Source organism: Apodemus sylvaticus, chromosome 16, assembly GCF_947179515.1.
Source record: "Apodemus sylvaticus chromosome 16, mApoSyl1.1, whole genome shotgun sequence".
Classification (NCBI taxonomy): Eukaryota; Metazoa; Chordata; class Mammalia; order Rodentia; family Muridae; genus Apodemus; species Apodemus sylvaticus.
The window spans coordinates 68010941-68035130 of record NC_067487.1 but is presented as its reverse complement, the minus strand read 5'-3'; the positions used below and the strand labels follow the sequence as shown (position 1 = coordinate 68035130).

The 24190-nt window shown below is 35.8% G+C and overlaps 1 protein-coding gene across 4 annotated transcripts in view; it reads right to left on the bottom strand.

Annotated features, from left to right (window-relative positions):
• The window catches only part of Tent2 (terminal nucleotidyltransferase 2), a 42794-nt gene that overhangs the window by 15001 nt on the left and 3603 nt on the right, over positions 1-24190 (bottom strand). For 3 of the 4 annotated variants that reach the window (XM_052159416.1, XM_052159414.1, XM_052159413.1), the window contains 9 exons: positions 21399-21572; positions 21090-21179; positions 19397-19634; positions 11380-11494; positions 11200-11291; positions 10342-10420; positions 7527-7596; positions 5318-5394; positions 4860-4988 (listed from right to left, as the gene is read on the bottom strand). In XM_052159416.1, coding sequence (XP_052015376.1) covers positions 4860-4988; positions 5318-5394; positions 7527-7596; positions 10342-10420; positions 11200-11291; positions 11380-11494; positions 19397-19634; positions 21090-21179; positions 21399-21535 — 1027 coding nt within the window. In that variant the 5' untranslated portion in view covers positions 21536-21572. The remainder of the gene's footprint in view (positions 1-4859; positions 4989-5317; positions 5395-7526; positions 7597-10341; positions 10421-11199; positions 11292-11379; positions 11495-19396; positions 19635-21089; positions 21180-21398; positions 21573-24190) is intronic. The other variant, XM_052159415.1, reaches the window with a different exon arrangement.

The window sequence follows — 24190 nt, the reverse complement described above, 5'->3', positions numbered from 1 at the left end:
TCCTGCTCATGGATCAAGATGTGAGCTCTCAGCTGCTCCTGCTATCATGCCTTTGCTCCAGTATCATGAACGCTAACCTCTAAAACCATATGCCCAATTAATTGCTTACTTTTATGTTACCTTTTAATTTATGGTCTTTTGTTACAGCAATAGAAAAATAATTAAGACAGAAGTTGGTGAGCTATGGATGGGACAGACCTGACCATATGCGGTTTTTGGAGGAATGTGAAATACTTTGGAACTGAGAACCAGGGAAGTGGCTTAATGTTCTAAGTGTATCTTAATGGGCTATCCTAGTAGGATCTTGGAAGACTGAGAGTTATGCTGTGAAAGCCCAGATCAAGAGGTTCCATAAGCTAGAGACCATTCTTATAAAATTTGGCAAAGAATGCGACTGCTTTTCATGTCCTAAGAATTCTCCTGAGGCTAAATAGAAAACAATAGAAAACAGACTAATTTCTTTGGCAGAGGAGATTTCAAAACAGTCTAATATTGCCTTTGTGCTATCAGTAATCACTCTTATGTAGTAGGTCTATAATGAAAAAGAGCGAGGAACAAATAGAAATACAAAATATACAGCTGAAGGAGCAAACAAACACCAGGAGACTTGATGCTGAAGCCAAGGCTAGGCTGAATAAGATGAGAAGATTAAAGAGAAGCTTGATATGGAACAGAATAAAGGGAAGGGTGCTCCCAGGGCAAGACCCCGGCCAGCTAAGCTTACAACTTATAAAAAGGAAAGGCCTAAGGAATTTTCTGCTCTACTGCAAATGTGATTCAAGGGAGCCTGGTTCCATCCCAAGCAGGCAGTCAAACTTGGCAGTGCTATCCACATGGTTCTAGCTTTAGTAACAGAAAGGATGCATGAGTAAGGTTAGTGCAGTGAAGCTGACCCACTGAGGTCAAGTGTGTCCCAGGACTCCTTGCACGGAGAGACTATTCATGAAGCTATCAAAAGTGAAGCCTGGATTACACTGGAGACCCCAAGATATTGGAGATAGCAGAATCAAGAGACTGCAAGAAAGCTACACATGAGAATTATAATGAACCAGAGGCGGGGGGGGGGGGGGGGCGGGAAGGGGGAGAGGAATATGTGATAGATGCCAAAACTGGAAGAGGCCTCTGACATCAGACACATAGCTACAGAGGGGTTTGGAATTTGCCCTGCTGGGTTTTAGTCTTGCTTTGGTTCAGTATTTCTTCACTAAGTCCGCATTCCTCCCTTTTGGAATGATACTATACTGTGTCACTATATGTTGGAAGTACATTTGCTTTTTAATTGAAAAGGAAGACTGCAACTTAGAGATTGCCTTGAGTCTCACAGGCCTTAAGATTTGAATAGTATTGAGACAGGAAAGGCTGCATACTTTTGGAGTTGAACTAAATGCATTTTACATTATAATCATGCCCACCATGGAAGTCAGGGAGTCAAATGTAGTGCTTTGAATTTGAATGGTCTGTCTGCCTCATGCTTATGGATTAAGATGTGAGTTCTTAGCTGTTTTGATGCCAAGTCTCTGCTCCTACCATCAAGAACTCCCAACCTCTGAAACTGTAAGCCCAATAAACATTTTCCTTTGTAAATTGTCTTGGTCACGATGTTTTTGTCAAATTACTTTTCAAAAGTAATTATGACAGACATTATTTATCAATTTCTTTGCCTTTCAACCTTAAAGATTTTAGGCATTAAAGAAGCCGTAGGTAGATTTATATAACAGGTAATTGTAAACACTACCATAATGGTAGCTTAACGAGTTCACTAGTTTAAAAAATATCTTATTCAAAAACAACATGAACTCAGAAAAAATAATCTGGCTGTATAATTCATTTTTATTTAAGAATTTTGGATTTTAAATGTATCTTTTAAATTTATCTTTCAACGGAAACAAAACATAAACAAAAGTTTGTTTTCAATATAAAACTATTATATAATACCTTGACAAGGACTTACGGTAAGATTACTAAAACATTACACAATAAGCATCCCATAATGATTCATCAAAACTTTTTAACAGCCAAAGAGTACATTTTCAATACTACTAAGCAGTCATTAATTTTGAAAATTCAAGACAATTTAAAAGTAGATGTTGGGAAGTTTTCTTCCCCAAGAACATGCTAGCCAATCATAATATTCTTATTTCTCCCCAACTGATAATTTCATCTCGGTAACTCTTGCTCTTAGATTATCTTTAGAATCTATTTCAGTAGTTTTCCTGTTAAGCTTTGATCAGTGATTTACTGAAATATGTGTAGTCTGTGACTCACTACTAACATGTATCATAAGAAATGCTATGGTCTTTATACTCTTTCAACATGTAGAACACCTGTTTACTTCATGGTAAATATTATGTTTTAAAACATTCATAAAGCTTAACAATAATCATTTACTCAACAACTTATCTTATAGGTTGGAATATGCAGGCAAAAGAGATGAAATAATATCATCAATTTCACAAAAGTGATAGTAGTTCCCTGATAATAGTCAGTTCCCTGTACTAGACCGAACTGCTCAAACCAACCTTCAGTCTCTTGTAAGTCACTTTCCCTCCCACCAAGGAGATAACAACAAAGAAAATGATTCCTCATCTCATCATTTATTGGGGAGAGGGGGGACACAGTGATGGGTTAGCTTAAGTTGGCCAACATAGTTATATATTATAGTAGAGTTTCTTACCAACAAATAACTGATAACAAAGTGGTTTGTCATTAAACACAAACCACTCCAGTAAAAAAAAAAAAAAAAAATCTTAAAACAATTTCATTAATCTGGCAAGATTTTATTTCTTGATGAACTTTCAATCTGTTTACAAACCAGCTTAAAACAGTCTAAAGTACTAAAGTTGTCAAGAAAATTAAATTTTAAATATGACCAGGATTGGGCATATATCATATAGATACTTGCATGTTATGACAATCAAATATAATTCTGAATTACTACCAAAATTGAAATGAGTCAACACTGGATGAAACATGGTTATTGTATTGTTCTTCATTGTACATATAAGAAACCCTTTCATTTTTTAGTAAAAGTCAACTGCGATACAAAAGATGATAGCAGTCCCTAAAACTTATCTAAGAGATTATACAGCTGGAAAATTAGATAAAAATGATTAGTGGCAGTGATATATAGAGTAGATTAAAACAATATATAATCACATTCCAAATGAGCAAGCATTTTCAATGAGCAAGCAAATCATCAAATTAACATGCAACCAAGACAGATCAGCAAAAAATACGCATATATAGCTTAAGACACTTTATCAAGAAAGAGGACAAAAGACATTCTGATGACATCTAGAAAATACTTGGTGTACTTAGACAATTTTAAGTCTTTCTATAACTTTAAAGAACAATTTTCATGTCTATGTTCAAAAGAAAATGACTATTTTGCATAATATATAAAATATATACTGTAGAGTAAATATTAAGATAAAAGATCCCGGGCAATGGTGGCACATGCTTTTAATCCCAGCACTTGGGAGGCAGAGGCAGGCGGATTTCTGGGTTTGAGGCCAGCCTGGTCTACACAGTGAGTTCCAGGACAGCCAGGGCTACACAGAGAAATCTTGTCTCAAAAAAAACAACAAACAACAACAACAACAAAAAAGATAAAAGATCCCATTTCCTATTAAAAATATGACAAAATTTTGACACATAACTTCTCAATATTTGCACACATATATACATAAAGTTATTTTTCAAAAAAATGATTAGTCTCATGTTTTATAAGATGTTCCTTTTTAAAAAATCTTAAAAAATCACTGTGCTAACTATATAGCTTTTATATTATAATATACCATAATTAATTTAACCATTACATTCATGAAAGCTCAGATCTTTGTTTTGTTACTTCATAAATACTATGAAAGTTTTATATGTATATCTGTTTATTACTGCCTTAGAATAAATCTCTAGAGAAAAAGAAAACAAAATTAGAGTCAAAGTACATGAACTCTGTTATCTTTTCCAGAATCTAAATGCAGAAGACACCAAACAACACAATAAAATTTTTTACAAATCACTACACTGGAATAATTAGTTAAGACCACATGATACCGACAGTGATCTATTAGTAAGTCATAGTATGCTGGGGAAAGGTAACATTTTGTTACTAAACAAAAAGTAAAGATTATGACCCTCTAATGGTCATAACAGTATGACCAAAGGGTAGCCAAGCTGGGCCCTACAGAGTAAAAGCCCAAGATCAGGCTTCAAAATCCCACCAACCACAGGCCACCCTGGAAAAGTTCACCCCCAAGAAACCCTATCTAAAACCTGCCCCTCACTTGTTCTCTGCTCCCAAGCAGAGGCAGCCACCCTCCTGTATTTCTCCCAACAAATCTCTTGTATGAGGAGGTTTGTTGTGCAGTATGACTTTGTGGTTAGTACTCCGTGACTCTCAGAGCTCTAATTCTTGTACTGGGAGAGACCTTTCATCTCAGCTATATGACTGCAGCTGGGGATAGCTTCCCTTCAGAGCTAGAGCGCTTCCATTAGTGGCTGCCTTCCCCTCAGAGCTGTAACATGTTTCAAAGAAAAAACTAGTCTTTCCGGACCCTCATCTGTTGCAAAACAGTGGGATGGATCAACAATACAGTAGTGAAACGTCTTTAGTTAAAAGTGCATCTAAGAAAACTGTTAAAAAGATAAAAGCATATTGAAACTTCTTCACAATGTTTTCCAAGGAATGAAATTTCCGAAATATTAGTTCAGGGTAACAAAACAGGATAAAAAGTTGTATGGGCCTTAGACAGAGAACCTTTTTAAAACAATGCAAATTATAAACAAGCAAAAGATACTGCAATGAGGTTGATCTGAATTTCAGTTTTAAAAAGTGAAAAAACTCCCACAGTACTTACTTTGTAAATAGTGCAAAACCATCAATACAAGACTATAGCTGCTTAAAGTGCCACGACTGGCGTCATTTATATCATGGTGACTTGCCCACTTCTTAATCACCAGCACTAATGGACGAACTCGATTTTCAACTGCAAGTAAAATCAACACTTAAAAATGATCATATCACAGTTTCTTTGAAAATGTATGATTTCCTAATTCTATGCCACTAAGAAGCACTACTTCTCTCTATGCTAAAGATAAAACTCATTCTCAATGAGTTACTTACAAGCTTACCTTAGTTTCCTTTAAACCATTGTTTCCTTACTTACATATAGTAACATATCCAAAAAGCAAGAAACAGTTTAACAAAATACAAGTAATGCGGTATTGCTATTTATTGTAAACATAGTTAAAGGCCCACAGAGAATACAGGAAAAACTGAAGCTGGCGTTTATTTACAAATAAACCAAAAACTTACGGTATGCATAAGTTCTGAGAAGGAATGTGTTTCTTATCCCAACGGTATTGTTTACATTTAAGTCGAATTCCACACAACTATTTAAAAGAACAAAGGAAAACACACTTCAATATGAATACTTGGAGGTGGACTATTAATTAAACTGATTCCAATCTATCCACTGATGCAACATGGAATGAAAACCACCACAGACTGCATTTTTAAAATGAGTCACTAAAGTAGGAATATATACCTAGTGTACCATTTAAAGTAGTTTGGTGTGTATTAAAAATATAAACTAAGATTATTATTTAAAAGACCCATAAGATATAAATATTTCTAATTATTCCATATGAAATTTTAAAATCTTGTAAACTTTTCCAGATAAAATTCCACGACCAAAACATTCTTGTGTGAACTATCCCACTAAGTTATATCTTCTCAAAGCATAGGCTTGCCTATTTTCAAACAATAAAAATAAAAAGACAAATAAAATTCAAGTTTTAAAAAACCAGTATCTATACATCATATTTCTTCTAAAACTGGCTGAAAAACTCTATGTTAAATGCATGTGCTGATGATCTAGAAAGAGATACAGTACTTGAAACATCACCAAAGGATGCTTCCTTGAAGCAAAAATACCCAGCTCACAACATAGAAAACAGGCAATTATTGTTACAGTCTACAAGAAAAAATTACTTTATATAAATTAGTTCCACTTATACTCATTTTCTACTGCGTCTAATTTCTTTTAATGCTGCATTGTTCTGTGAAAAGACTTCCAAAAGGGTAAGATGACTCAGCAAATAAAGGTGCTTGCTGCCAAGACTGACACTGTAAATTCAATCCCCAGGACCCATAATAAAAGAAGAGAAGAACTGCATATACACTATAGTGTGTCCTACATGAACACATGCACTAAATAAATGTATTCCCCTCTTAAAACACTGTCAAAAATAAAATTCCTGCCTATGATGATAATGCATGCCTCTAACCTAACACTTGGGAAGCCAAAACCAAATTAAAAAATTTGAGGTCAGTCTGAACCATGTGTGAGATCTTATCTCAAAATAAATTAGTCTTATCAATTAACTAAAATAATTATTTTCTGCATTATTACAAAATCTGAAATTTACCTTATAATTTTCTTGCTTGGGGGAAATCAAAAAAACATCTAAAAAGTAGTCCCTCACTTCTACTTGTAATAAATGGATAGTAGGTATTAGTGCTACAGAGATATGCACAACTTTGGAAAACTTATGGTGACAACAGTTACAGTTTATGTCTATGTGAGAAATGCCAGAGGCAATTGATATATCCTCTGCAGACAAAACTATGTAGGTAGAGACCTGTATACTCGCGTCTTTTCAAAGGAGCTGGAGAAATATGTCAGCAGTAAGTTACTTGCCTGCATGTTTAATGCCCTATGTGAACATTCTCCAGCACTAGCAGAAAAATAATTTTCTAAAAATATGAACGGAATACCCATAATGTTTCCTCCATAGGACTAATCAGAGGTTTTTCACACAAACTGATAAAAAAAAAAATAAGTACAAGATCATTCTAAACAGTAAACTATGAAATATAAACAGTGACTATGAAAAAGGGCATTTTTCTGCTGTGCAAGAAAGCTTTAACAAGAAGGCAGAATGTCACAACACGAGGAACTATATTAAAGGGCTACAGCATTAAGAAGGTTGAGAACCACTAGTGCAAACCAAGCCTGGACTCAAACCCATAGAAATCCATTTGCAAGTGTGTACCATTATGCTGAGCAAAAAAGAATCACTTTAAAACCTAAATTGGTCCCAAATATTCAAAATTCAAGCAGAGTAGCTAAGTTCAGTTAAGCATGAAGACTGCTAGATTATTTCAAAATATAATTTAAAAGACAATGGGCGCAGAGAAACACACCTACAATCCCATCCCTCGGGAAGGGGAAGCAGAAGAATCCACAGTTCAGGGCTGTCCTTAGGCATATAATAACCTCACAGCCAGCCCGACTCATGAGACTGTCTCAAGAAGAAAATAGGAAGAGGAGGAGGAGGAAAAGAAGGAAGGAGGAAAAAAGGAAGAAGAGGAGGAAGAGATTATTTAGAAAATTCTTTCTCAAACCTTGAAGGTAAGCTGTTGTGCTGTAACCCTGGTTTCATGGCTATCCACATTAGGTGACTAGCCAACATTAACAAAGCACCTGAAAAAGAGGGGTGGCTGGTTGGTAATTATTTACCTGACTTTATCCCTGAACTTCACAATTGGCACTTTTGCACGAATCAGCTGAGGTCTCTCAATATAGCCAGCTGAAGAAGAAAAGATAATGTGAGTATCTGCCAATGTTTCCCATTTATAATGTTCCAATGCACAGTTTTAAAAGTAGCATTTTAATAAACTAAACCAACTTAAGAACAACCATACTGTCCTTGAAAGTGAAGAATAAGGACACAAAGAGAGTTCTAAGAATCCAGGGCTACACAGTGAGACCCTGAAGGGAAGGAAGGAAGGAGTGGAGAGTGAAGTCCAGATAACAGGGACTACACAGTGAGAAACCCTGACAATGGGGTTGGGTAGGGGCAAGGAATAGAAATCAAGAGAAGGAAAAGGAGGAATGAAAGAAGGACAGACAGACATCAAGTCCTTGTAAGAGTTGCTGATACTATTTAAAGGGCTTTAAGGTTTTGTTTTCAAAAACACCATCTAGTACATAGTAGCATCTATAAAGACATTCAGTGGAACATCTGAGTGCAAAAACAGCTAAAATTAAGGAAACTGCTAAATTCTGGTAGGACAAATAATGGGAAACAGAAATCAGTTGTAATGCTCAAATGTTCACAAATTGGTGAGCCAAGAATAGATTCAATTATGTATGATCTCAAAGAGGATAAAATATATAAACATATTTTTAATTTCATCAAAGGAGTAAAGAATATGTTGCAGAAAATAATACATGTAACTTGCAGAAAATCAGGAACTGCAGAGGTTAAGGGCGCACACTGCTCCAGAGGACCTAAGTTCAGACACTGGCACCCACTTTTGAGAGCTAATAACAGCCTGCAACTCCAGCTCCAGAAAATCCAATGCCTTCTTTTGGTCTCCATGGCACCTGCACATGTGTGCACACACCCAAAAGCAGACAGATAATTAAAAAGAGAAATACTTTTTTGAAAAAAATTGCAAACCTTTATCACAGGAGCAGTGTTCTAAATTTTTAACTATAGAAAAGGGCAAAACCAGATTTTTTAAAAAAAAACAACTTTGTTATTATGTTGTTGGTAGGGAGGATACTTTCATGTTTCCCTCCATGTACATATGTAAGCACACATGCATGTGAGTACATGTGTGTGGAACCCAGGTCACAATCCAGTATTTTCTTCTATATTTCTCCAACATTTTTTTAAGATTAAAAATAAATGTCAGTGAATCTTATGCCCAATAACTGGACAGAATGGATGCTCATAGCCAAGATCCTCCGGTCTGTACCACTCCTGAGCCCTAATGCTGGAGTTACAGACATAAGCTCCCACATTCAGCATGTTATACATGGGCGCTGGAGATCGGAACTCGGGTCTTCATGTTTACACAGCAGGAGCTTTATCTATTAAGCTTTACCCCAGGCCCCTGTTTATTAGGTTTACCATGGCAGGAATGATTAAAATCCACTGAAAGTAGGAATTATTCCTTTATAGGTAAAATAACATATCAACTCCAATAAATAACTGACTTTTTTTTCCTACAGCAGATCTAAACTATTCAAGGATAGTGACTTGTTACAGTTTCACATTCAAAGCCTTGGACATAAATGTCTGTTTAACATGATGGAGAAAAAGCTCTCCACCAGGACTGGAGAGATGGCTCAGCAATTAAGAGCACTGACTGCTCTTCTAAGGTCCTGAGTTCAAATTCCAGCAACCACATGGTGGCTCACAACCATCTGTAATGAGATTTGGGGTGTCTGAAGACAGTTACAGTGTACTTACATATAATAAATAAATAAATCTTTAAAAAGAAAAATCTCTCCAGCATCACAACATTCTTTAACATTCAATTGAAGTTCAAAGTAAAGTATATATGATAGATTAGTATAGGTTAAAAAGTAATGAGTTCATTAAAGAATAAAATCTTACAATTAAATGTCCCAAATCAACAACTTTGCTTTCTTTGGGAGTAACGCATTTGAGTCTCAGGTTTAGAGTTCACATTTGTAATATAAGTAAAGATGCATACCACTACAAAATAGACATCGTTCTTCCCTTACAAAGACAGTTATTGTAAGCCCCTCAAGGCACACAAGTGGCCAGCCTAAGGGCCTCTAACCAACCAGAATATTCTAATGGCTGGAGCTAGCTCCTTGAGACCCAGCTGCCCCCAAGCACAGGCAGCCACCCTCCTGTTTCTCCCAGTAAGTCTCGTGTATGAGGATTGTTGTGCATCTTGACTTTGTGGTACTCCTTGGCTCCAAGCTGCCAAGATCCCTTTCCCCTAAGAGCTGTACACACCCATAAGACTATTTCTATTTTTTTGGTTGGTTTTTAACTACTCACATACTTTCATTACAGCTAGCTGTTCATTCATGCCTATTTCCCTAAGCATCTTTTTAAGAAAAGGGAAGCTTATAGATCTTAAAATCTTAAGATGACTTCAATAGAATATTTTTCAAGTAAATTCAATAATAATTTGCTGATTCATGCTTTTTAACTAAAAGCTAAAAACCAAAAGTTAAAAGAAGACAAAATATAGGTGATACACACCTATCACTCCAGAACTCAGGAGGTGGTGGCAGGAGGAGCACAAGTTCATGGATTCCCTAGGCTCGCTCTATCTATCTATCTATCTATCTATCTATCTATCTATCTATCTATCTATCTACCTACCTACCTACCTATCAATCAAGACCCTATCTTAAAAAGAAAAAAAAAGTTTAGAAGAATTTAGTTGGAAGAAATCAATCCACATCATATCTCTTCTCATCAGAAAATAAACAATTCTTACCAGAAAAATTAAGTGACCAACATTTAAATAAGTTACATCAGAAGGTGTATGAGACTTACAAAGTCTAGTACAGAAGTGCTTATGGACTAAGGTGAGTATATGTCGTGCTTCAGTCTTCTGATTGACCTGGAAAAAACACTGAAAAGTTAAAGTGTTTTTTCATTATTTTTCTTAGCTTGGAGTTTGATTTTTTTTTCTTAAAGTAACATAACAGCAAAACACAAACAGTCAAACATATATTTTTCTTTCAAGTTACTTTTCAGAATATATACTACAAAAGTCAACCCTCGATGCTGTCTTTCATATCCATATTCCTTATCTCAGCAACTACAAGAGGCTGTGTTGGGTAAGTTTAGTGAATACCTATTGTGATAGTACTAAGATATATTCAAAAGATCAGTTAGCAGGAAATTCAAATAAAAATAACTCTAAATAACACAACTGGTTGTTAATAAAAATAAAAGCAAAATTAAAGCCAGTATCTTACAAATATATTCTTAAATTTAATAAATCACAATAGTCTTAAATTTCATTGAAGCTTTATCCTCCCCCTCCCCCGCTCGCCACCAAAAAACCTCAAAAGCCCATAGCATTTTCAAAGGGGAGGGGGAATGAAGATTTTAAAAAGGAATCACTAAGAATCCAAAGGAAAGAAAAAACATCAAGAAGATACTACATGCTTTGCTTTACAGCATCCTGGTAAACACTCAGCCCAGTGACATTTCACACTAGGAGGTGTCACTTGAAAAACCACACAGAGAAACTAGCTCAATCAACAGCTCAAAACCAATTACTGCTAGAGCTGTTCTTATGCACACCATGCTAGTGTGCCTTACATGTGTGGGGCAGGGGAAGAGGTCTTTCTGGAACTAGAGTAAACAGAAAATTCAAATAATTAACATAGTGTCATCACTTACTGGTTCTTCTTTAACAACTAAGCATAAATCGCCATCACTGCTTCGGGCACCAAATCCATTTAAAGACGATCCAACCAAAAAAAGTCTGCTTTCTAGAGAAGCAGAAGAAAACCGTAAGAAATTCTGCAGGTATAAACAGGACATACAGACAGCAAAGACATGCAGAGAGGGCAGACGTACGTGGGAAGAGCAGCTGGATCTCTCTCTGCAGCTGTGCTCTACAGAGTTCTTTCTTCTTCAAGTCACTTGCTTGCTGCTGACAAGTTTCAAACAACTCTAGTATCTGCTGACTCAACTTGAATATACCACAAAAGAAAACAAAACCAAAACACTTGTTCAGAAACGTGTAACTACTGTACTAAGCAGTACAGATGAACACTGACAGTGTTTTAAAAATAGATACACACTATCTTAACCCTTTCTGATTCAAAGCTACTCAAGTACAAAGAATGGCCTGAAAAACTATACATACATTTTATAAAATAAACTACTATGTAAGTGACACAGAGTAGTCAGATAATTCATAATGAGTATAATTATGGCTCATCAGACTGAAACCCTTTCATCACTGTCTGCTTTTATGTGGACCATGAAAAAAGGATAAAATTGTATGCTTTTAAGAGTCAGGAAACCAAGTGAATAAGAATATGAAAAAGTAAGAATATGCAACAGCAACCATATATACATGACATATTCTAGAATATTCACTATAGGTCACTTTCAAGAAGTTTGCTCAACCTCTAATAGTCACAGTGAGGAATTACTGCTAAATGTAACAGATGTTAGGAATTCCCCTGTCTTTTCAATCCACACAAACATCCCCTATTTTTATAGCTTTCTTGGAACTCTGATGTCTTGAGAGTTGGCCTCTCCTTTGTTTACGTACCCACATAGTTAACATTATTCCTTCACCCCAACTCTCCCTGCCACATGGGATGATAGGATGATTAAGTGATACCCCTAGATGTAGTCAACTACTTTTATCACAACATATTCTTCTGAAATTTATTTTACTATAATATTTTTCACTGGTGTACTCTTATACGTATTCTAGTCCTGATATTTTAAATTCTAATATACTGCTTCAGCTTTAATTTCCTGTTCAACTCACTTTCTTATTACCCCCACCTCCAATATATCTTCTCTAGACATAGTCAGGAGTCCCTTGAGACTGCCCTTTTCTTCTAACCCATCAGTACCTAAGTGGTCCTGATGTCCTTCCCTTTACAGCCACTATCCCAGAATGCATCTCCTGAACTCTGTGATATCATACACCAGCAAGATTATACCTCATGCTCTAATGCCTGTGCTGCAAAATCTTTACCTGAAGGCAATCCAACACCACCTTCTCTCTAAAATTAAATCTAACATATACAGAAAGACAAAACTAAAAAGTTTTTTAGAAAGAGTTTTTCAAATGTATGGTGTAAGAGTTAGCCTAGCTTAGTATCCTTAGCCTTTATTTTGATGTTTCGGGTAATACTGTTCCCATTTTTCACTACTCCATTCCAAAATGTTTACTGCCTTCTTCAAGACCCCTAAACTTACTTTCTCTTGCAGATAAGCTCACATTAAAATTTTCTAAGAAAAGCCAAGCGTAGTTGTGCACATCTGCAAATCCCAGCACTCAGAAGATGAAGGTAGGAGGATCAGGAGTTCAAGGCCATCCTTTGCTTCATAGGGAATCCCAGAACAGCCTAGGCTACATGAGACCCTGTCTCAAAGAAAAAAGGGAGAAACCTAAGAAAATTAAAAATACCAGATTCAATTCTTCATTGCTAAGGCTTACAAATTAATATTCTCGAAGGAAATCTCACCTATTTCCTTCCTACTATGTTCAAATCTAATTCCCTCTACCAATACTTTTATATCCAAGCCTGCTGTTCACCTCAGGAGCACAAACAACTTCATCAATTCTTAATCTCTTTTGTATTTTCAGCCTCTCCTTCTTCAGCCTCCCCATACTCTATATATAACCAGCCAAAAGTCTTATTCATCATTTAAGATGTTATTTTTTATATCATATTCAAAATATTTAAGAAGATTCAAGAGCTGTTGACAACTTGACCATGAAACTGCTGTGATTTTTTAAAAAACCATCTATAAATACCTGCCCCACAAAAAGAGACAGAACAACTAGAAGAATAAAGTAGATTAAACTAAACTAAAACCAAACAGTGGCAACAAATACAACATAAATGACTGAGTATCCTTCATGAACCCCTTTCTGACCAGTAAAGGTCAAACTCAAACACCAGAATGGCACAGTATCTAAATAGTGAGAAGAAAGGGAAACAGCGTTAGGACAGCCCTTAAATAAGATACTCAGAAATAAAATGGTCTCTAGCTACTACTGCCTTTTTGTTTCTTTCCCTCCAAACTGAAGGTTCACTGTTGATGTAGAATACAACTGAGATAGTATACAATTCTAGTAGAAACCTTCACAAGCTATAATGTAAAAGCAAATGCAAGAAGTCCTTTGAAAGCTCAAGGACTTTAAAGAAAAGTCCCTTGTATAACAATAAAAAAATTGTCAAGCACTTATCTCTAAACAGAGCAAAGCCAAAAGAAATAGGAAAGGTCTAGAATGATTCTGACTACTCAGGGTATTTGATAATTTTTGGAAAGTCTTTTGGTTACCATAACAGGATAGAGTTATATAACTAGCATCAAAAGACAAGGGATACAACTAATCATCCTACAAAACACAATATTAACTGTCCTCTGGGAATATTTGGTCTAAAGCATCAATAATGGAAAAGTCAAAGTTCCTGTTTTAGACAAAAGTAGGGAAGAAGTAAAACAGAAAGAGCCGTAAAGCCGTGGGGCTAGCCAGCCCGACCTTCTCCATCTAAAAGCACAGAAAAAGTAGCCATCTTAATCACACACACACACACACACACACACACACACACACACACACACAGAGGGGGTGGGAGGGAAGAAAAAAGGAAACTAAAATCTCAGGAAGAATAGGAATAAAATTAAAAATTAAAAAAAAAAGGTTTGAGAATAATACCTAAAAAAGATCTGAAATTATTTCCATAAAGTTTTTCTAAGAAAGGAATGAACAGAGAAACACTGCTAAGATAAAGCACATTTCCATGGAGACCTGAGGACATGTTAACATTTTTAAAGGCCTTTTCTCATTTTAATTCACTGGGAAGATAACAATTTAAATTATACATATGAACACTAAAAATTTTAGTTTAGAAACAAATTACAACAGCAACAAAGTGCATGAAATCTGACAAATCTATTCTTCAGAAGTTATGCAGTACGTATAGACTGGAGTTCCCAAACCCTGCCGTGACAGACATCTGACCGTGAGACGGAAGCCTGGTGTGCTCAGCATCACCTCCACTCCATCCACATCTGCAGCACTTGGGAGCTGGGGGCAGAAGTGACAGGAGCTCGAGGACAATATGATCTACAGAGCAATGCCCTATCTCAAAACAAAATTAAAGATATGCCATACTAACAAAACTATTGGTAAATATATTGATTCTCTTGAAATGGATATGTAGAATTGATATAATAATTTTTTAAAAGCAGAAGGCTTCTTTCTAGAAATTAGAAAATATGTGTTTTATTTGGAAAAGTAAAAGATCAAGAATATTCAGGAGAAAAAAAGAAGCTAAAGAGATAAAGCTACACTGTCAAGAAGAAAAAAATAAGAGAAATATACATATATTCATGACTAATACATGACAACTAGAAGTTGATCCAAAACTAAAAAGTGGGAGAAGTATGGACTAAAATAAGATTGGTTCTATGATCAGTCATAGGATATGATCAGTGGGCATATTATACTAATATAATAGTGGGATGGTCAAAGCTGAAAGATTTACTAACAGTACTGACTACATTATATATATATATATTTTGCTATTTGCTATAACAAGAAGATACAGGTACCCAAGTTTATAATAAACTCAGTAAAAAATGGTTAGTGAAAAAATTTTAATGTCATGTAAAGATTAGATTTTATTCATCTGGAAGAAAGGTTGATAAACTAGAACCCACAGGCCAAATACAGCTTCCAGTCTATAATATATGAACAAGTTAAATTATTTTCACATTTTATTAAGTGGAGGGAAAAAGCCAAAAGCCCAAATAGCTTGAATTCCTAGAATAGTTGTTATCTGGTCTTTTAAAAACATATGCTTGCTAACTGAAGTAGAAACAAGTAATCCCAGATGTCACATAGGTACGGAGTATCTGTTGCATAACACAATGAGGAAACTGGCACAATGCTGAAACAAAACTAACTGTGGTTATACGGGGGCCAAAATGGTGCATATCTGTAATCCCTGCACTCAGGAAGCTAAGGCTGGAGGGCTGTGAATTTGAGGTCACCCTGAGCCACAAAGCAAAGCCCTATCTATCCATAACCCTTAGACACTATCTAACATATCATTTTCCCTGACATCTGTTACAACTTAATGCTGCAGTATCTCATATCCAGATACGTTAACAACCTAGATGACAGTTCACCTACAAGGCCACTTCATTCTAAATGACTCTATTCTGCAAAAAATTATCCTCCCAAAAATACAAACTCATAGTGTTATTTCATCTTTTCAAAAACTTTAACTACACATTCAAGGGCCCAAATCACTGCCTAATTAACTCACATTAAATACTGTATTCACTATACTTTATAGGAGTAACATGTAATTGGTGATCACGCTGCTAGCAGCAATAGTCACTCAGTAAAATTATTAGTTTACAGTCACAGATCATGTGATATTACAGCCAGGTCTCACAACTTTAAGCACATTAAACTCCTCCTCTCTGCATATCTACAGACACAGGTCAAATCTTGGTTTTAACACTTAATAGATATGACTCTGAGCAAACTATTTAACTTTCTGAACTTAATCTGAGCTTTCAGAAAGTGGAACCAAGAGGATCACACAGTGAGATCCTATCTCCAAAAACAGTCTCTTATAAGAACAAACAGAAGTGCGTTCCTTCTTTTTCCTCACAATAAGTCAGAAATAAAGTTATCACTCAAGAAATAGGTTCAACTACAAAAATCTATCTTTACTTTTCTGGGGGAAACATCTTAATTCCAAAGATAGCATATTTGTGAGAAATTTTTCTATATGACTAAGCAAAAAAGATATGGAATCTCATCTTACCATATGATTTGATAGACTAATAAGAATCATACTTTATTAACTTTACAAAGAATCAACGTATGCCTAGGCTACATGTAAAAGTAAGTTCTCTGGTTTGTTCTACTTGCCTACTACAAACATAAATATATACAAAATGTATTCCAGTATCTATACATAATAAACCTGTTTTTAAATGTCCTATTAGCATGTATACATTTAAAATCCATTTATAGTAACTATATTCAGAGAATTCACTGCGTTCGCCTTATAACACAGATGTTCACAGTATGGTATCAGGAATTAGAAAGCAAAGCAAAGAAGAAATGGCGGAACGAGGAAAACAGAGCAGCACAAACATCCCATGTTGGTGTGTTTTCATTTTAATTTGCTTTCTCACTGATTTTTGTCTACTTGTTCCTATTTCACGGTAAGGAAACTGGTAGCATAGAAGGGATAAAGTCTTTTTAATAAATAATCCTGGGACAATGAACCAAGCACCGGAAAATATAGTTGGAGCCTACTTTCTACCATATATATAAATCAATTACAAATGGATAAAAGTCATAAATATAAGGAATAAAAGTAAAAATTCGTAGAGCACATTCTAACTCTCAGGAGAATTAAATGAGCTCAAGGGCAACCTGGTCTCTATATCAGTTTCAAGCTAGCTAGAGCTACATAATGAGACACTGTTGATAGGTAGGTAAGTAGGTGAGTGGGTAGGTGTGAATGGATGGACACTAGATCAATCTTATAATACACAGGTATCAATATTCAAGATACTGTACTGAAAGATGGTTTCTGAGATTCAACACTAATAGCATTAGCAACCAAAGAAAAACTAATAAACTGAACTACCAAAAAATAATTTTTGTGCTGTAGAACTCATCACAAGCCAGTCAGTGGTGGCGCATGCCTTTGATCCCAACACTTGGGAGGCAGAGGCAGGTGGATTTCTGAGTTCGAGGCCAGCCTGGTCTACAGAGTGAGTTCCAGGAGAGCCAGAGCTACACAGAGAAACCCTGTCTCGGGGAAAAAAATGCATCACAATAAATCTAAAAATATAATCACAGAAAGAAAAAAAACACCTGCAAATCATCTATCTGACAAGAGCTAGTACGTAGAATATATAAAAATAATTCTAACAATTCAGTAGTAAAAAGACAACCTACTAAAATCTGGACAAAGAATCTGAATGGACACCTCTCCAAAGAATACACACGTGTCCACCAAGCAAAATATAAGATGCTCAGCACCACCAGACATCAAGGAATGGAAACTGAAATCACTGTTACGCCGGAAGGCTCCAATATAAGAGACAAGTTAAGGATAAACCTTGAGGGGCTGGAGAGATGGCTCAGCAGTTAAGAACACTGACTGCTCTTCCAGAGGTCCTGAGTTCAAATCCCAGCAACCACATGGTGACTCACAACCATCTGCAATGAGACCTCTTCTGGTGTGCCTGAAGACAGCTACAGTGTACATAAAATAAATAAATCTTAAAGAAAGAAAAGAAAAGAATAAACCTTGACAGTAATTCAGTGTTTGCTTAGCATGTTGAAGTCCTGGAGTCCATCTCTAATAATATAAGGAACTGAGAGGAGGGCAGAGAGAGGGGCGGGGGAGAGAAAGTCACAGACACAAATGTCACAGGGATGTAAACAAAGTTGAGCATCTGTATACATATAAAATCCACTACTGTTCTATAACACTTAGGTGGTTCCTAAAAGGTTGAACATATTTTGCCATATTACCCAACAAATTCACTTCTGTGTACATATCAGAGGAAAAACACATATCCACTCAAAATTCTGTATACAAGATATTTACAGCACCATTATTAACAGTCAGAGTAAAAAGCCTAAAAGTCCATCACCAAGGAATTCATTAGCAAAATACAGTATATATCTACACAATAAAATATTATTCAACTGAAAAAATGCAGTTTCAACACTCAGTGAAGCTGAGACAGGAGGTTAGTGTATTCAAGACCAGCCTAGACTACACGGCAAATGCCTCAAAACAAAAACAAAAACAAGTACACGTGGATAAACCCGAAAACCATTACTTGAAATAAAGAAACGAGGCACAAATGGCAACAGATCACATGGTTCTCTTCACAGCAAGTGGGAAGAAGTGAACACTGTTGAGGTACGAGTTTCCGTGGGAATAATGACTATGTTTTGGAAATAGGTAACTGCACAACTTTATGAAAAGTTTTGCACATTTGAAAAGGGTGAATTTCAATCTGAGGCCAGCCTGAACTACACCGCAAGAGCCTGTGAAGACAGGAGTAAGGGAAGACATGTTCCGGAAGCTCTCAGAGGACAGGGAGGGCAGACAGTATGCTCCTTTCCAGCCACCTACATGTGCTTTGTAACTCTCACTAAATACAGCTGAGGAAAGAGACATGAGATATTAAATAACGCTTTGTTCCCTATGTTAACATCATTTTCCAAGGAGGAGCAAATTCTTCCATTTAACCAAAATAACTTTTATTGATCTTTTGGATAAATCTTTCTGATCACACCATTTAAATGTATATTTCCCCAGAGAACATCCAAAAAAACAATGCTTTTTAACATTTTACTATAATTCGCATATGACTGGCCATGTTTTTCTATAGTAAGAACATGTTGTAGTGGGTGCAGTGGGACATGCCTTTCATCTGAGGACTTGGCCACAGACGCAGGCAAATCTTTGTGAGTTCTATCTAGACCAGCCTGATCTATAAGAGTAAATTCTAGGATCACCAAAGGTATAAAGAAACCTTGTCTCAAAAAACCCACCACCACTACCACCACCACCAATAATTCATTCATTCATTCATTTAAAAAATAACAGGTTGCAAAAGAATTCCCTAACAACTAAGAAATCAAATGTTTTAGGTTTTAATCCCAAATTTCGTACGCTAGAAAAAAATCTGATCCTGAAAGGTATACTTATGAGAGGAAAAAAAACATTGATATTTAGAAAGAAAATAAATATAGAAAATTAGGTATTCTGATCCTTTTAATACATTCTTTATATGAAACTTCAAAAGGCAAAACAAAAAACTATATTAAAACTACCTTATCTTTGGCCTCAGGCAGTGTGATTTCTCTAGGTTCTAACAGTGGAATTTCTCGAAGAGGTGGAACACATCTGACTATATCTGGTACATAGTGTGTGTGAAACAACGGTGGCATGGAATATCTTCGGTCACCAGATAAAGGCACTAGCTGGTTGATTATAGTTGGCTCTTGGTGGGGTGAATGGAAACGCTGCCGTTTACCATCAAGAGGAAAGGCTTTTTCATCGCTTATTCTCCTGAAAACAAACAAATATACCTTAGTGACTAAAGTCACAGCTTCATGACCAGAGAAGCATAAACCATGGAAACAGATAATAACAACACAGTGACTCTTTGGGAAAGGTAGCATTGTAAACTCTCTAGTGGACTTTTACTATTTACTTTCAGCACAAGAAATGGCTTCCAATGCCTGACAAAAATAAAGACAATTAATGGTATGCATTTGAACTACCAAAATGAGTCCCACACTGAACACACTATAGAAAAATGGCTACTTATGCATTATACAATAGCTAAGAATTAAAGATAATTAACAAAAGGTTAAGTAAATTGAATAAGATATAACGACACACAAACATATATTTTTAAGGGCCTTCAAACAGACCTATATTCTGGTTCACTGGTTGGGAGAAAATGGACATTTTTATAAAGGCCATAAAAGGTATAAGACCTCAAGAAACACGTTAAAAAAAGCTGCATTTCAGATAAAGTGTGTTAGCATAAATGTCTTGGGCATGATTAAAGTATTCTGGTTACATAGGTTACATGTATTTTTACTTAAAAGGCTGACATGTTTTAGCATAAAGTAAAGTAATGCCAACAATTTCCTTCCCTATAATTCAGGGCAACTGTGAGAGTGGGAGAGACAAAACAGGCAGCCAAGGTGTGCAACAATGATCTAGCAAAGAGCACACAGATGTCCATTATAATATCTTTTACATATTTCACAAAGTTCGAAAGCTTTCAAAAAAATACAAAAAAAATAATTAAGTCAGAACAGAAAGCCTGCCAAAAACCCCAGTACCAGAAAGGAGGGAGGTAAATAAGTTGACAAGGAAAATAATATTTACTAAGCTGTTCACATAAAATATCTTATGTCACAGAACATGGTCCAATTGCTTTCTAGCTCTAAAATCCTTTGGGTCAACACCATCTAAAGGTTTTATTACTATACGGCTCCTCTGGGATTCTTCCAAATTGTCTATCTTTGAAGTCTCACAAAATTACCAGAACTCCTACTCATAAGTAAAAGTATACAGGGCTAGACATATAAATATTCATTTGTTATTTTTAATACTGAAAGTAATTACAGCATACACAGAGTATCTTCAATTAAAATACCAATTTTAATTTTAAAAAATATTTCTTAACTATGAACTAATGGAACTTATCTTAACTCATGGCTACTAAGGCAATTTCAAAAGATACACAAATAAAACTAATGAAGTCAATATTCTTAAAATCAGTATATAACTTTCCCAATGATAATCCAGAAACTTGCAATGCTAATCCTAAAGCCTTGGTTCTAGAAGCAGAAAACTAGATTTCAGTTCCAGCTATACCATCTATGCTGCATCCTTCAGCCTTGATATAAAGGAATGAATAGCTACACTCTCCATATAATTCTATACAACTATTACATAGTTCTTAGGACTATAACATTTCTTCTAAAACACTTAAGAAATACTTACTTCCTTCCTCGAAATAATGGGGATGTTGAGGTCTGTATTGGACTGACAGTTCCATACGTCAGGGGCTGTAAGGACACAGCTCTAGACAAGCTACCAAAAGCAAAAAAACAATAGTAACATGAACATTTTTCCTTAGAACCAAAAGTTCCACACAAACTATATACTTTTCTAGTCAAAAAAGAAAACAAACAAAAACCCCAAGGTTTAATAATATTTTCTCTATTTTCAAATACTGAACACAAAAACTTTATATATCACAGAAAAAAACAACATAATGACGTGCACGGTTCAACACGACACTGTACTTACTCTACATTCTGAAAGTTGAACTGTGCGTCTATAAGTTGCTGGTGTGAATAAAGAGTTGGCGAGAGAGCAAAGAAGTTATTATGCGGCTGGTGGGTTGGAGTGAAGGGTGGGCGACCCAAAATTGAGTTTGGGAACATGCTCTTGTTCACTAAAGGTAAACATGTATTCTTCTACCTATAATTTAAAAAAGATAATACTATGTTATTATAGTTTAAAGATACAGAACTCTCTGATAAGTATCTTCTACTTAAAATAATCAGCTATCAAATTAGCCATTTCATTTGCAAAGTTATTTCTGATAGTTTGAATAGGCTTTAAGTTCTACTATAGGTAACAAATCACTGATAGTTAATTCAAAATCTAAACCATAGTCAAACACTTTCAATATTATTCATATTTCAAATTTTCTGATGAATTTACTCTAATAAGTTTACCTTAAGAGCAACAAATCTTTTATCACCACTATTCTTACAATAAATCATTCAAGAAATTTAATTAAATTGCTCAGACTGTTATATTTATTCACAACCTAACTCATAAAAAGGCACAAGCTATCATGTAATAACCTGACCAGAATATGGTACTTTACATATCTCAAGAGATGAGGAATGTATGTCACCTACCAATTCATGAAATTCCAAGATTCTTCCCCATGTCTATACATAAAAGACACAATAAAATAGTGTTGTTCCATAGAGGAAGAAAAACTATAGAGGACAATCAGAGCACCTTACTAACCTAGTAAGATACTAAATGCTGCTTTTTAAAATTTTTTCAATGACTAATCCAGCAAAGCCGTAGTCTTCAAATGGGTAGGTAAGGTAGTATACAAAAACCAAATAAAGGAAAAATGACACTCCCTGGTCACCTTCTTAAAACAGGCAATTTGAAAACTGTTAACTGAGGAACAGTGTACAACATAACAATAAACAAAATGATATAACCAGTAAAAGGGTCTGCCATGAAAAAGAGAACACCCAGCACTCTGAGAGGCAGAGGCAGGAAGATTTCTGAGTTCGAGGCCAGCCTGGTCTACAGAGTGAGTTCCAGGACAAAAACAAAAAAACAAAAAAACAAAAACAACTTAGTAGCTTATCTACAAGAAATGCTAATAACTGCCAAGCACATATATTTTCCATTTAGACTTCTAACAGCTCATGCCTAAAATAATGTATTCACAGATCACCAAAGAGGGAGGGAAAAGGGGAAATATGCAAAACTATAACAATGAACAAAAAGGAAAAATAATAATGATGATGATAATAATAAAAGCCTAGAAAACCCAAGCATGCTATATTTTCAGCAAAGTTCATGATAAACAGAGACACAAATAAGAAAATCACTGAACAAATAAAAAATTATCCTGGACTAAAAATTACACATACACACAGACAGAATTTCAGAATAGCCAGAGAAAAACAATTTAACAATATTCCAGGGAGGAAATATTAAGAAGCTGGGGATCAAAAATGTCTCTGGACTTTCTAATAGCAACAGTGGAAGCCACAAGAAACAAACTAATGCCTCTAACTTTTTAAAGCTTAAGTAAAACGTTCTTAAGTCCCTGACTATAGGGAAAATGAAAATATTTGTAGATATGGGGGGTAAAAAGAGAAAGATGAGGCTAGGTGACATCCACAAGTAGTCCCAGCACTCAAGAGACTAAGGGAGGTGCAAAACTGTTTTCAGCCACTGGTGACACAGAGCCAAGTAGATCCTCAAGGGATCAAGGCCAGCCTGGTATATACAGAGTTTCAAGCTAGCTAGGGTAACATAGTGAGACTGTCTCAAAAGAAAGAAGCCCCAGACTAGGGTAAATTCCCAGAATGATAGAAAAGGGAAGCTGACAGTTGCTCAATCAGAAAAATAATCTTAAGATAATGATCAAGAAATGCAAATCGAAATAACTTTGAGATATCATCTTATCCCAGTCAGAAAGGCAAAGATCAACAAGACAATGAATAGCAAATGCTAGAGGGGCTGTGGGAGAAAGGAAACCCTCACATAGTCACTGTAGGATTACAAACTGGTCCATGCATACTGGAAATCAACATGGAGAATCCTCAAAAAGCGGAAAAATAACTGGGTGTGGTGGTCCGTGCCTCGTCTTGCACTCAGGAGGCAGAGGCAGGAATACCTCTGAGTTCAAGACCAGCTTGGCCTCTTCTACAAAGAGAATTCCAGGAAAACCAGAACTACACAGAGAAAGCTTGTCTTGGGGGGAAAAAAAAGCCCAGCACTTGGAGGCAGAAGCAGGCTGATTTCTAAGTTCAAGGCCAGCCCAGTCGGTCTACAGAGTGAGTTCCAGGACAGCCAGGGCTATACAGAGAAACCCTGTCTTGAAAAGAACCAAAGAGCTGGGCAGTGGTGGTGCACACTTTTAATCCCAGCCAGCACTTGGAAGGCAGAGGCAGGCAGATTTCTGAGTTCAAGGCCAGCCTGGTCTAAGGAGTGAGTTCCAGGACAGCCAGGGCTACACAGAGAAACCCGGTCTTGAAAGAAAAGAGAAGAGAAGAGAGAAGAGAGAAGAGAGAAGAGAGAAGAGAGAAGAGAGAAGAGAGAAGAGAAGAAAAAAGAAAAAAGAAAAGGAAAGAAAGAAAGAGAAAAGAAAGAAAGACAACAACAACAATAATAACAATACCTAGACAGCTAAATGAATTAGAGAATAACTAAGAGGATTGGAAAAATTCTAAGAGTTAGAAAGGGGGCTGGGGGAGACTGAAAAGAAAGTAAAACTCATGTATATAAATTCTGTTCCTTGGTTTTTCAATTCTATGGGATTAAAATTCCCT